This window comes from Coffea arabica, chromosome 5c (assembly GCF_036785885.1).
Source record: "Coffea arabica cultivar ET-39 chromosome 5c, Coffea Arabica ET-39 HiFi, whole genome shotgun sequence".
NCBI lineage: Eukaryota > Viridiplantae > Streptophyta > Magnoliopsida > Gentianales > Rubiaceae > Coffea > Coffea arabica.
Window position 1 is genome coordinate 46251612 of NC_092319.1, and position 14225 is coordinate 46265836.

Below are 14225 nucleotides of genomic sequence, written 5' to 3' on the forward strand. Positions count from 1 at the left end.
TTTTTGAAGGTCCAATGTTTTATTTGCTTAAAGCCTTAGGTTGTGTTTGGATTGCATTTTCCGTAATTTTTCATGAAAAAAATACTGTAGTGATTTGATATATGTGAGGGAAAAAGGTGATAGGGAAATGTGATCAGGAAAAACGACAATATTTTCCGACGGAAACAAGCAATCCAAGCATGGCCTTTGCCTTTTTTGGATTGTATTTTTTGTGAATATGTGAAAATAGTAATACATTTCCTAATTGTTATTTTTTCATTTTAAATGCATCATATGTTTAAAAAAGTGCCACACTATACGCCAAAATGCTAAAAAAAATTACAATCCAAACGGTTTTCTTACATGGTGACTAGGGCTGCAAACGAATCGAGCCGCTCGCGAGCGACACGAGTCAAGCTCGAGTCGAACTCGAGCTCGAAATCGAGTTCAAAATATTAAGCTCGTTAGCTCGCGAGCTTGAGTATATATATATATATATATTTATTTAATAATAAAATTATGTATATTATATATATATATTTTTTATTTTTTTATTTTCATAGTAAAATTACGTATATATTCTTAATATTTTATTATTTATTAAGAAAAAAATATTATTTATTTTTTTAAAAATAAAATAATTATTTTTTTATTTTTTTCGAGCTCGAGCTCGGCTCGACTTGATTCGAGTCGAGTTCGAGCTCGAAAATTGCCGGCTTATCGAGTTCGAATTTGGTAAAATTTAGTCGAGATTCGGATCGATTAGTTCAAAACTCGACTCGACTCGGCTCGTTTGCAGCCATAATGGTGGTGACAAATGCTAACTTCCCAACCGGGGCCGGATTACGAGTGAGAACTGGAAAGTCATCATCCCAAGCGACGTCGCTTAACCGGTGCGTTGAAATAAATGTGCCTGGGAAGTTGTTGGAAAAAATAACGAAGAAGAGAAAGATGAAGGGGAAGCTGCGAAGCCCTAAGCCTAAGGAGCATCAGCTCAACCCCAACTGGGAGCTGCTCCGTCAAGTAATCTACAACTCTATAGTTCCTCCACTTTCACATTAACTTATTCAAATACTAATTCTTTTCTTCTACCTTTTTTTTTTGCTTGTATTTCTTTATTAATTCACTCGTATATGCAGAAGCTGATAAAGAGCAATGGCCCAAAGAAACAGTCCACCAGAAGCCAACAACAGAAATCAGAACCAGAATCCCAGAATTCCATTTTAGGTCAATCCCACTTTTTTTTTTTTGCTGGTACTTTAAGTGGTTGATTCTGCTGTATACTAGTATTTAAAGTATGATTCTACACAATTTTTTGATTCACTGGTTTTTTAGGTATTGCAGTGTCCATTCACAGTAATGTTCGATAAAAGTTTGCATTTTTCTATGTTCTCGTGTTGGTTATAATCTCAGGGAAGCGTAAAGAGAGGCCAGTGACTGAGACTGATGGTTCTAAGCCTAACCCATTGATCCCAAGCTCCTCTGATTCCAGGTGCAGGAAAAGCGTTTTACTTTAAGTTGTAGTATCCGTTTGTGGCGTTTATTTATTTAGTTATTCATTTATAAATTTTTATTCTTAAATTTATGTTTAAATGAATTTTTCAGTCGAGGAAGGGAATTCAGGTCGAGTATTGACTAATTTGAGCTTTTAGGCTAAAGTTTCCGTATTTCATAAAGAGAAGGATAAACTTGAAAAATCCTCCTAAACAGTGCATGGACTTTTTTGGGCTTGATATGTGGTTTTTTTTTTTGTGGGGGGGGGGGTGGCGGCTAGGGGATGTGGGGAAGATGGCTGACTATAATCTTTATGATGTGGTAATGTGGGAAATAGCAGGATGCTTAACAAGTGACGTGCGGATGTTTTCTTAATATTTATGCTTATAGAAGATGTGAGTGAGCTTATGTGTTTGAATTAACGAGTTATAGCTGTTATGATAGTGAATGAATTCTCAATCTTAAATAATCCAGAATAAACAATAAGGAAATGTTAGCCCTTTATGTAGTGGTTCCAATTTTGGCATTTGTTCGTGGGTAACATTTTGTTTTCGCTTCATTCTTCTTCTTCTTCTTCTTTATAGTAATAGGGGAGGGGTGGGATCTAAGAAGCATACTGCATTCAATGGTATGCTTATACTTTATTTGTCTTGTTCAAAGTTATTATTTTTTGACAATTATCAACCACATTGCAGCGTCACAGATGTTTTAGCCATGGATTGCGAAATGGTCGGCGTCAGTTCTATGGGAAACAAAAGTGCTCTTGGACGAATTACACTGGTATCCCTGGTTACAACTTTTGCGCATGTCACTGGATTTTTTTAAAATTTTTATTAAGTTTTTCCTTTTGATCTTTTATATGAATTTTCTTTTTTAAATTTTCTCTCTTGAGGTTGATGTAAGAAATATTCATTTTAGCTGTCTGTAATAGAAAACTACTATTAAGTTTATTTTATATACTTGAACAAGTTGAATTATAGTAAATACATAAATTTTCAGTGAAGCGTGAAAAGGAAAGAAGCTTTGGTTATCAGAATTGAAAATTAGCGACTTGATGTGTTGTTATCTTCTTACATCGTCCATATTTCTAAAGGAAAGGTCTGCATATGGTACTAGTTATTTTGTTAAAGTATCCCTCATACATAATATATGGTGTGAAGATAGAGTTATCACCAATTTCTGTTTACAGGCTCCTTGGGAACATGTGAAAATAGACTGAAAATGTGTAAACTGCGCGTGTGAATTTGGGTGAAAATCAGTCACTGCTTTCTTGATCTTATGCATGTATGCTGTGAATGTGGGGTGACGAGATGTATTTGGGTGTTGATCAATGCTTGTAAGTGGAGGAATGGAGTATTTGGTCAGATTTTCTTTTCAGATTAAAACAGAGATTTTAGCTTGTGCCTGTTTTACTTCTGGCATGTACATGTTCTTGTTCTGTCATGGTCAGAATCTGAGAGTTGAAGAAGGTTAAGGTAGCAGTATTAAGCAAGTTTTGTAGTAAATTTGTTTGGTGATGAATGCCAAGGAAATGCTTTACATGCTAGGATTTAGAAGAGGCTAAGTAATTTCCATATCAATTTAATGTTGGCCGCTTTGGTTGTAAATGTTTATTTAATGCTTTCCAGTTTCTTACAGGTAAACAAATGGGGCAATGTTATATATGATGAATATGTCCGTCCAGTAGAAAAGGTTGTTGACTTCCGTACAAAAATTAGCGGAATTCGACCTCGTGATCTGAGGAAAGGTTTGGCCAAATTTAAAATTTTGCTGTAAGAATCTGGATTGCATATTTCTCAAAATGGAATCTATAGTTACTTTTTAAAAAGCAAAATAAATAATGATCAAAATCTTTATTTTTGAATTCTGAAGCGTATGCTTAGTTGCATTTTTTTTTATCAGCAATGTGTTGTTAGATGTTATGGACTCCAGAAGCTTTTGGAGTAATAACTGAATTCCAAAGAAAGTTTTTTATTGCAGTGCTCAGCTAAGAGCCTTTTTTTTACTTCAGTTACTATTGGACATCCAACTTCTCGATATAAATATTTCTAACAGTCGTTGAAGTATGACCTGTAATTTTATTCTAAAAATATATTAATTACTGATCTTTTCTTTTTTGTCTTTTATCAAATATTTGACACTGATTTCATCTGCAGCAAAGGACTTTATTTCAGTTCAGAGGAAAGTGGCGGAGTTGCTCAAGGGAAGGATTCTTGTTGGCCATGCCTTGCACAATGATCTTAAGGCTAGTATCAAATTCTTCAACACCTTGTAGATGTAATATTTGACCGGTTTGAGTGAATCTGAAACACCAGGGAGCTTTTGTGTAGGCATTGCTTTTAAGTCATCCGAAGAAAGATATACGAGATACATCAGAGTATCAACACTTTTTAAAGTATGATTTCCTTTTTCCTTCAATTGCTATTACATTCTTCAGGAACGCTGATCATTGTTTAATATATGCTGATACTGATGAATCAGAGAAGGGCGTAGCCGGGCACTTCGTTATCTTGCAGCTGACTATCTCGGGGTGGAAATTCAAAATGGGGAGCATTGTCCGGTTAGTTTAGTTCCTTTTGCTGTTACATTTATTTTTTCTTTTCAGTTAGTTTGTTTACTGATAATGGGCTTGAAATATAGCATAAATTCTCTATTAGTCCGCAAGATATAAATGCCTCTCGATTACAGGAGTAAGATTCTCGTCTTGATGTTCATTTTATCATAATGGTAGGAATTTTAATAATAATAATAATAAAAAAAGTATCTCCCTAACTTCAACAGCATGCATCATGATGTATGTAAGATTTCAAATGTTGAAATGTGTAATTGCAATGTGCAAAAAGAAAAAGAACACTTTCAAGTCTACTTTTACATGTGATTTTCCTAGATTTCAAATAACACAGCTCGAGTTAAGCAATTTCTCCAACAACATCAGCTGCATACATCTCTTGTGTGACTATTGTTCTATTGAGGGTATCTACTGTTCCTGCAAATTGTTCTACTTCTTTCTACATTGCACATTCCTTGGCGCACGCTTCTCTATAGTTACTGATGTTGGTATGTATGTTCAGGTAGAGGATGCCAGGGCTGCAATGCTCCTTTACCAGAAGCACAGGAAACAATGGGAAAGGAGCATTAAAGATTTCATTAGGCTCAAGAAAAAGCAGAAGAAAAGGAAACAGAAATGTAAGACGAACGAAGGTGATTCAGATGTGTAGATGTTGCAAGTGCTTCGCAGGCGGCATCCGTCCTATGCCAGCTGTAGAATGTGTTTGATGATACTGAGATGTCGTGACAACAGTTGAAGAAATTACAAGACGAGCAAGAGGTAAAAGCATCATCAGACACAAGGACTGAACCACCAAAAGGATCTTATTTTCGAGTTGTTCCACGCGTGCGTGCAACAAATGCAGATTTTTTCTATGACTAATAGAAGACAGGAGTTTGCATCTTCTTCTGAATTGATGCAGCAGATGCAGCAGTGTTCTCTTTGGTGAGCATTTTTTTCCCCTTTCTTGGGGTGTACTCATAATGAGCGGAAGCCCAATTAGAGTCATTTAAAAAAAAAAAAAAACTTTTAAGAAGAAAATGGTAGCTGAATTTTCTATATATAGTATGAGATATAGTTGCACCAATTGACAAAGGCAGGCATGGTTGTAGTTCCTGTGAACTTTCTGATATCCCTCATAGTTGCAAGTGTATCCTCTCGAGGCAGCTAGCAGAAACGCTGGTGCGCCTACTATTCCGGCTTCCTTTGCTTAACGAAAACAAAATGCAACCCTCTCTGGTATTCGCTTTTGCTTCATGTTGTCTTGGCAGAATCATCTGATAAGCCTATGCAGTTGCTTGATATTAATACCAACATCCTGGATGAGTAGGTGGGGTATGTATACACTATAGGACAAAGATGTTTGCCAACTTTTGAAGACCAAAGATTTTTCTTTACGAGTAAAACTGATTGGCTAAAACTCTAAATATCTAATCCCTTGTCAACATTATGTCAAATTCACTTCGCATGCTAATTATATGCCCATCGACTAAAAGAAAATCTTTGTGTCAAAAGAAACAAGAAAACCAAATAACTGAGTGTTAAAAAAGAGGGAAAAAATTATTTTACCTTTGAGAATGGAAAATATTAGATGGATTATACACCGTATGCCCTCCAAAATTTTACTGCATGCAACTACAGGGTAATTTGCAAAAAATTGAGTTTTTTCTAGATTGTTATGTAATATTTTGAAATGGGGAGGGTGCAATTGTGCAAATATAGAACGCGGTTCCACCCGTTGCACGCAGGATCTGGTACAATGTGCACCAGATATTGTACCATGGATGATGCCACGACTACATTTTCCTTACCACTATGCCGCGCCCAAATAACACTTCACACGCCGGCCGGGCTCTCAAAGTCGTGGAAAAAGCAAATCTGTTCTGCCAATAGCCCAAAAGGGCCTATAAATAGGACCCGTGCCTCTTTGTTCACTCACTTTGTAGCTGCTCTCCTTTGACGAGACCCGATCGAAAAACGGGACAATTCTTCTTGCAAGGTATTCCTTTTGTCGCTCTTCTTGTATTTGTTGTTTATAATTTGGTATAGTTTTCTAGATGTGATTCCGTTTTTCCTTGATGTTATTGCAAACCTTGGTGTAATTTAATCATCTTCTTATACGATCAATTATTAGGAATTCGTATTTCTAGGGTTAGTGTTTCAAAGAAAAAAAAAAGCTTTACGAGATTTTTCGCCTCCCGATTTCTTGTATTTCTTGGAATGCATGCTTTTAGCTTGTGACTTGGATTCCTGAAGTTTAAGCCCGTCAATTGCGTTTTTGAGCAATCTAATTTCTAGGATTGTTATTTTTCGTAGTTCGCAGATTAGGGATTTTTTCTTCAATCAAAGGGGAAAAAATTTTGAGGAAGAAGGAAAAGAATTGTGTGGAAGTAACGATGTTCGTTTACAATAGCTGATTCTAAGATTCAGGCTAATGGTTGCTATGAAACCCATTGTTTGACTACGAGATACCTGACTTTTATCTGTTTTTGGTGTAATGGTTAAATAGCTACTGAGAAATGTCAATTTAATCGACTTAAAATGGTTTTTTTGGTGGTAAAGATGTCCGATCGTTCATATTTTTCCTGAATCAAGAAGTGCTGGCAGTTGATATTTGCAAAGAAAGAGGATTGTTGTGAAGTTTGCAATGCCTAATTTCAAGATTTAAACTAAACTGATTTGATTGGTAAAAATCTATGTCTTAGCTGTGTGAATCTACTGCTAAGTAGCTGCTTACAACTATGGATTTGATTGGAGATTTTGTTTGGATCACTTTTAACACGATTCAGCATGTATTTCTTTCTGTGTGATGTGAGGTGCTGATAGCTAGGTGATATTTACAGCACTAAAAGTTAAAAGGAGGTATCATTCCAGCACTTGTGATGACCAATTCCAAGATCTGGACAAAGTGGCAATTGATGAGATCTATATGACTGTCTGTTTTGATAAATTGTTAAGCAGCTGCTAGGGCATCAATTTGATTGGAATTTGTGTTGGATGTCTTTTTATTGTGATTTTTTATGTCTGAACTAGTTGCTGACAGTTGATATTTTGAACAGTACGTAAAGAAAGGAACAGAAGAGTAGCTTAGAGAATGGGTAAGAGGAAGTCAAGGGCAAAGCCACCACCAAAGAAGAGAATGGACAAGCTTGATACTGTTTTCAGTTGTCCATTCTGCAACCATGGCACAAGTGTGGAGTGCCGAATGTCAGTACTTAGTTATTTCTTTTTTAGTTTTTGTTCTCTAGCTGATCTATCAGTTTTGATGCATGGGATTATTTTGGAGTTGTGTTGTGATACTGTTCTGAGTATTTTGGTAACTTTGGAGCTTTGTTTTGTTTCAGTGACATGAAGAACTTGATTGGCGAGGCTGTATGCAGGATTTGCCAAGAGAGCTTCAGCACCAGTGTGACAGCATTAATCGAGCCTATAGATATTTACAGTGAATGGATTGATGAATGTGAGCGGGTCAATAACCTTGAAGATGAAGGTGCCTAGGGTTGAGTTTAGAGGGTTCCTGAGTTCTGGTGTAATGTGGGAGGACTTGTAGAAAGGCTTGGAAGTTGTTGTATTATCATGGCATTCGTGGAGCCTTCTAACTGGGAACTCTGGATGGCAGGGGGAATTTAGTGATGCAATATGTACGCAGATGTTTATGTATATATAGCATAAGCGGGGTAGATTGGTGTCAAGTTGGTCTGTGTGGTTTGTCAAGGATAATTTGTTTTGTGTTTTAATGAATGAATTTTATTTTCGGCTCTGGGTATTCTGGCCTACTACAAATGATTAAAACCGAAAAAACGAAGACAAGATTGTTGTGGCTTATTGAGAACCACAAGTGATTAGCCATGAGATGACCGTTTTGGTTTTTCGATCCAAACTTTGACAGGGATACGAATACTGACGAAAGGATTGTGGGTTAACATCTCGGTCTTGACGCAGTGAAAAGTTTAAGGAAGTCTTTTATTCTCTTTTACTAAACGTTGAAATTTGACAGCTTTAGGAAAACTGATCGCGCAACTAGACATTACATCCACGGCTGCCCTTTGGTCTTTTAACTGAGAAAGAAGATGGTTTTGAGGTTTGGAGATGTTATAGTTTCGAGGTTTAGAGATGCTATTGGATCGGTGTTTGGACGATAGGCGTGTTGAGATGAGAGATTATTTGTAAAAAAAAAAAAAAAAAAAATTGATTGTATCACAAATATATTTTTCAAATATTTCACTTATATCACATCATAATAAAATATAATACAATAATTATTCTAAATAATATCTGAAATAATACACTCTATCTAACAACACTCATTATTATTTGTGAAAAAAAATTGATTAGTGATGTCATAGGCACTTTTTTTTTTTAACTCAATTTTTATATTTCCAACCACAATTTTATTTTTGTATCACCAAAAGTATAGTAGTGTTATTCCTAAATATCTTTCCAAATTCCAAATAATGCTCTCACTTTGTACAAAAATATTTTAAGGTACACGTGAGATTTATGGGAATTTAGCATCTGACCACAAACTAAAAAAAAAAAAAAAAAATCAGAAACATCAAATTTGCAAATGTCTATTCTCCTATGAGGTCTGGGGTTCGATACTTGTAGCACCCACCTTTCGTGCTAATATTTTTGTTTATTTATTTGTCTTCGTAACATATTTCTTTTTGTTTTGTTGTCTCCTCCTCCCCTCGCGTCTTTTACTTTTCGAGAGGACAAACCAAAAATTAAACCGAGATTTGAATAAGCAGCTGAAAACGCGAGAGGAGAATAGAAGAGCGGCTCTTCCATGGGAAGACCACCCAGCAATGGCGGCCCTTCCTTCCGCTTCAACCCTGCTGAGGTTAATTATCATTCTCCGCCCTTTCTTTTTAGTTTGGGGCACAATTACACGCCTAAAAGAACCTCTGTAATTTTTTACACGACGAATTAAACTTAACTACTAGTCTACTGCCGCTCTTTATCATTCTTCTCTCCTATTTTAGATAGAATACCTGAATTAACCATATTGGACCTTATAACAGCGGGCTAATGAAAAATTTGGTTGTGGATATAGAAGCTTAAAAGCTGGAATTCTTCTTCTAATTAGTTCTAATAATTGTATTCGATGAAGGGTATTTGTAGTGTTAGCTTAATTTTTTTATGCCTTATAATATAATTTGTCGTTTGAAACTTGTCAAACACCTTATTATCATCATCATCAATTATTGGCCCTTCAGAATATTTATGGGTTGTTTCAAGATGGGTTTTTTTTTACGTATATCAGAAAATTACGCAGGCACGATTGTACACTTATACTGAACTAATTTAACTCAAACTTTAGTTCCAAAACATTTTTGGAAAAGGTTTGACAGATTGTTTATGAGTAAGTTCATTCTTGTTCCATTAAGAAGACTAAGAAAGCTGTTGCAAATCTTCCGACAAATAGGTCGAGGTCGAGGCATTGTGTTGAGTGATGGAATTTCATTTTATAACTGGATTATTTGTGTACTACCTTGATTGGGTTTGTTATGCTTTGGTTGGGAATGATTTTAACTATTTCTGGTCATTTTGTTGAACAAAATAGGTTGCGGAAATGGAAGCTATCTTGCAAGCACATAATAATACTGCTGTACCGTCACGTGAAATTCTACTTGCTCTTGCTGAGAAGTTCAGGTATCTAATTGGCATTTGCTTCCAGATTACTTGGATATGTTCAACATTTTGATGAACTTATTAGCATTTTGATGAACTTATTAGCATCTAAAAGTTGGGTTTTGATGCAAATTTTTTTTTTCCTTTTTCCTTTCCCAGCAATTCACCTGAAAGATCTGGGAAAGTAGTAGTTCAAATGAAACAGGTAAGACTGCATTTATTTACCACAGCTTGATGTTTCTTCGATAAATTATGACTATTGAAGCATCTACTGCAGGTGTGGAATTGGTTCCAAAACAGGAGATATGCTCTTAGAGCCAAAGCAACTAAGGTTCCAGCAAAGGTGGGTCCATCACCTGTGCCTCGTGATGATTTGGCTGCTGCCAGAAATGTACCTCAAGCCCCTCAACATATTTCTGTTCCTCCTGGTACAGTTTATTTTTCTGCTGGAAGTAGCTCGTAGCTACTTACCTGCACACATTCGTTCACCTTATTTGGCTTCGTGCAGTTCCAGCCATATTTTGACTTGTAACTTCATCTCTTGATTCAGCTATTGTCAGGAATGTGCCCCAAGTTTCACAACCTGTATCTGCTCCTTCAGGTAGAACCGTCAAGCAGAGCATTATAATTCCTTAATGAATCTATTGTTTCACCTTTTGTTTCCAAAGATTAATGACCATTGCTTGTTTAAAGGCTTAATCATCCTTGATAAGTGAGTTTAAAAATTCTGTATTACATTTTCTTTATCTCATATAGTCTGCAAAATTCTGTGTGACATTTTATTTATCTCATATTTGGACAAAAAGGTGCACATGCTGTTTTAGCATCACTATACAGGCTATATGTATGCATGAACTTATATTTTTCTCCAGCTCTACATGTGTTAATTGCCTGGTTGAGAAGACATTCATCTTTTTCTCAAGAAAAATATGTCTTTTGCTTTATTTTGCTGATTGTCTTTATCTATCCAGGCTATATGTATGCGTGAACTTGCATTTTTCTTGAGCTCTACATGTGTTTATTGCCTGGTTTGAGAAGATGTTCATCTTTTTCTCAGGAAAAATCTGTCCATAGCTTTATTTCGCTGATTGTCTTCTGTGTACCTGATCACATGTTTTTAACAGTTCAAAGTGCTGGCAAAAATGGTTCAGATAACTCACAGATGGAGTTTGAAGCGAAATCTGCAAGAGATGGTGCTTGGTTAGTATTCGATTTACATCAGTTTAGGAATTACAGGAGCCAACTGGTTTGTTTTGACTTTTTCTTCCCAACCAAACTGGTTTATTTTGTGTATAAAAATACACATTGATAAGTTGCTGTTTCTATCTTAGGTATGATGTGGCAACCTTCATATCACATAGATCGGTGGAGACTAGTGATCCGGTAATTCCTGAATTTGAACTACCTAGAAACCAGGAGATATTTTTGTTTGACAATTCTTTTCTTGTTGGTCTCTTCCAAGATGGCCTTGTTTACTTCTGGAAACCTGACTTGTTTTGTTTGTTTTTGCGGCTGTGACTTGACTGTGCATTAAATAAATGGCATCATACTGATGTTTCTGTGACTAGTATTGTCTAGTGGGTTTCATGGGAAGTAGCTGGTTCAACTCTGAATTATCAAATCCCAGACCTACTAGGTTCTAGTCTGCAGTACCTGATTCTGTGGGCAATTCAGAATTTAGTGTATGCTTTTACCATGCTGCTACTGATAGATTATAGTGGAACTTTTTCTTTGACTGTTATGCTTCATTTTTTCTTACACACACACACGTGTATATATATGTGTGTGTGTGTGTGTACTGTAGATTTCATCAGCTTCACCTGCACTAAGCAATTCTGCTTTCAAGTCTATTCATCTTATGCTGCTGTGTTTTACATTTTCCACCTTGTGTGATATTAGTCCTGCTGATTCAGGAAGTTCTGGTTCGCTTTGCTGGTTTTGGACCGGAGGAGGATGAGTGGGTCAATGTTCGCAAACATGTGAGGCAACGTTCTCTCCCATGTGAATCCTCTGAATGTGTAGCAGTGCTTCCTGGAGATTTGATACTCTGCTTTCAGGTTCATGCTCTACACTTATTTTAGAGAAAAAGAAATAAGGTGCAAGGGGAAGTAAATATTTGCTTAGATATTGAACTCATCTTGTGATGTCTATTGAACAACTATTAGGAAGGTAAAGAACAGGCTCTCTACTTTGATGCGCATGTTCTTGATGCACAACGGCGGAGGCATGATGTAAGAGGTTGCCGCTGTAGATTTCTGGTGCGTTATGATCATGATCAGACTGAGGTACAATACTCTTACTCCTTAGAACCTAGCTTTGATATCATGCCTGACCATGTTATATGTTATTTTTCTTATTGATGCCATGGGTCCTTATCCTGGAACTGTATCACTATCTCTGTGCCCAATCTTTTCTGAAATGGGACTTCAAAATATCTTTTTAAAAACTAGCAGAGCTACTTGAAAATTGTAATTTTCCTATTTTGGCTTGTATACCTGTCATTAACTATAGTGAAGTCCAAATTCTGTGGATAGGATAATGCTTTCAGCCTCTCAAATTAAAAGAAATATAGAAATGAGGAACAATAAGTAATTACTGGTAATCTTGGTCCTTTGGCTTTCACTTTGGAAGATTGGTTCCATTGGATCCAATTATACATAAGACTGTTCTTTGCCAAAACTTTTTGCTTCATACTGGAAGTATTTGTCAAGAGAAATTATTGTTGTTAGAGTTTTCCTTAAGGTTTCTTGGTAGAGTTATGTTTTTGAGTATATTGTCTTCTTCTTTCGGTTAGTATCTTTTTTTCTACGTGTTGGTACATTATTTAGGTAGTTAAGAACATTTGGTTCTTTTCGCTGTCAGCAGGAAATTGTTCCATTGAGAAAGGTTTGTCGTCGGCCAGAAACTGATTACAGGTTGCAGCAACTTCATGCTGAATCTGCAAATTGGAACCAAAATAAAGCAGGGAGCGAACCTCATACAGGCAACACTTTGAAGGTCTCTCTTCCAGCTGAGGCAACACAGAAGCAGCACAAGGCAGAGGCTCCAGCTGAAGTAAAAGAACAGCAGCATAACACTGAGGGGCGTGCTAATACTGGACCTGCAGCGACACCCATTTCTGTGGACAATTTATCCACAATAACAGCTGCAGTGTCTCGTGCTCATGCCAATATAACTTCAGCTGCTGTTTTTGCTCCTGTTGCTCATGTTACTGCTCCTGTTGTCACAACCACTGCTCCAATTGCTCAGTCCAATGTTCCAGGGGCCACTATGCCTGTAGCCAATAACACAAGTCCAGTTTCTCATTCCAGTGTGTCTAAGGCCACTGTTTCAACTGACAATGCTACAGCTCCTGTTACTTATTCCAATGTCTCTGGAGCCTCTGTTTCCACCACAACTCCAGTTGCAAATTCTTCTGTTTCTGGATACTCTTCTTCAGGAATGAGTACCACTGTTCCAGTTGACAATTCTGATGACTCTAGAGCCACTATTTCTACCGCAGCTCCAGTTGCAACTTCCCATGTCTCTGGAGCCACTTCTTCTGTAGTGACTACCACAACTCTGGGGGATAACAGTAATGTCTTTGGAGCCAATACCATGGATTCAGCTACAAACTCCAATGACACTGTAGATGCTAATCCTGTAACCTCTACCACTTCCCCTATTGCAGATTCTAACTTCTCTGGAGCTCCAGGTGTGGCTCCTATTGGTCATTCAAGTGTTCTTCCAGATACTGAGCCTAAAGGCTTACCAGAGAATGTTTCTGGGGCTGGTGCAAGTAACAGTGTAGAAAATACAAGCACCCCACTAGCTACTATTGCTGTGACAAGAAGCACAACTGACACTGCCACAACAGGTGCGGTTGAAGGGAGCTCTGATGAAAACACTCTGCAAGGGTAGTTCTGGCAGTTTGTAGTCTTCCATTTTTTCTTTAACTTAGAGCTGTCAATCTCCGGCCTTGTGTTTGGGGGCTATTTCACCATGCAAGTTCTTCTAGGTGGATTAGAAGGTGTTAAGAATTTGTTGTAGTAGTATGATTTTTGAGGAGATAGGATTGGGGCAGAAGTTGTTCAAACATACTGCTGCTGAGGGCTGCTTCAGGAGAAAGGCAAACTTGCCTTGAACACAAAGTAGAGGTTACATTGTTTTAGTTGTACCCTGGATGAGAATGAGGAAAATAGCTCTTTAGTTTTTTTTTTTTTTTTTTTTTTGTTATATTGTATGTATAGTCAAGGTCCTGAATTTTATGATGCTAAATTATCAGAATTAGCTGGTTAGACTTCACATTTGAAACACCATAAATCTAACATGAGAAAGGATAAAAAAGAAACTTCAATTTGTTATCCATTCTTTGATTCATTGCTTCGAAGAGCCTCATGGTTAATTCCTGCTTTCTACATTTTAACTGATTAAAACCCAAACAATTTTGAAACCGTTTATTCCTTTCCCAAATCCCCGAAAAAAAACCCTAAATGGGCAAAAAGCCAAAACAAGAAATACTAATATCAATTGGAAACGACGTCGTTGAGCCTCCCTTGTGTGATGTGTAAATCTCGGAGAAACTTGGGGG

General features: G+C 36.8%; 3 protein-coding genes across 4 annotated transcripts; all 3 read left to right on the forward strand.

Moving 5' to 3' along the window:
• The first annotated feature begins 783 nt into the window (after positions 1–783).
• On the forward strand, positions 784–5278 carry LOC113690437 (RNA exonuclease 4-like). The gene is made up of 9 exons (XM_027208342.2): positions 784–1002; positions 1119–1206; positions 1393–1471; positions 2169–2253; positions 3112–3220; positions 3630–3718; positions 3804–3868; positions 3955–4033; positions 4545–5278. Exons 1-9 carry the CDS (start codon positions 784–786, stop codon positions 4689–4691), a joined length of 960 nt encoding a protein of 319 aa, XP_027064143.2. The 3' UTR covers positions 4692–5278.
• Positions 5279–5847: 569 nt separating this feature from the next.
• LOC113690438 (transcription elongation factor 1 homolog) lies at positions 5848–7781 on the forward strand. Its single transcript, XM_027208343.2, has 3 exons — positions 5848–6020; positions 7081–7228; positions 7366–7781. Exons 2-3 carry the CDS (start codon positions 7116–7118, stop codon positions 7517–7519), a joined length of 267 nt encoding a protein of 88 aa, XP_027064144.1. The 5' UTR covers positions 5848–6020; positions 7081–7115; the 3' UTR covers positions 7520–7781.
• Positions 7782–8657: 876 nt separating this feature from the next.
• LOC113688906 (uncharacterized) lies at positions 8658–13939 on the forward strand. 2 transcript variants are annotated; one of them, XM_027206727.2, is made up of 10 exons: positions 8658–8864; positions 9588–9676; positions 9815–9860; positions 9933–10083; positions 10206–10256; positions 10780–10855; positions 10987–11038; positions 11569–11712; positions 11821–11940; positions 12518–13939. In XM_027206727.2, exons 1-10 carry the CDS (start codon positions 8811–8813, stop codon positions 13553–13555), a joined length of 1821 nt encoding a protein of 606 aa, XP_027062528.2. In that variant the 5' UTR covers positions 8658–8810; the 3' UTR covers positions 13556–13939. The 2 variants fall into 2 exon arrangements, with proteins under 2 accessions (XP_027062528.2, XP_027062529.2); XM_027206728.2 differs by having other exon boundaries at positions 8662–8864; positions 12521–13939.
• The last annotated feature ends 286 nt before the right edge of the window (positions 13940–14225 follow it).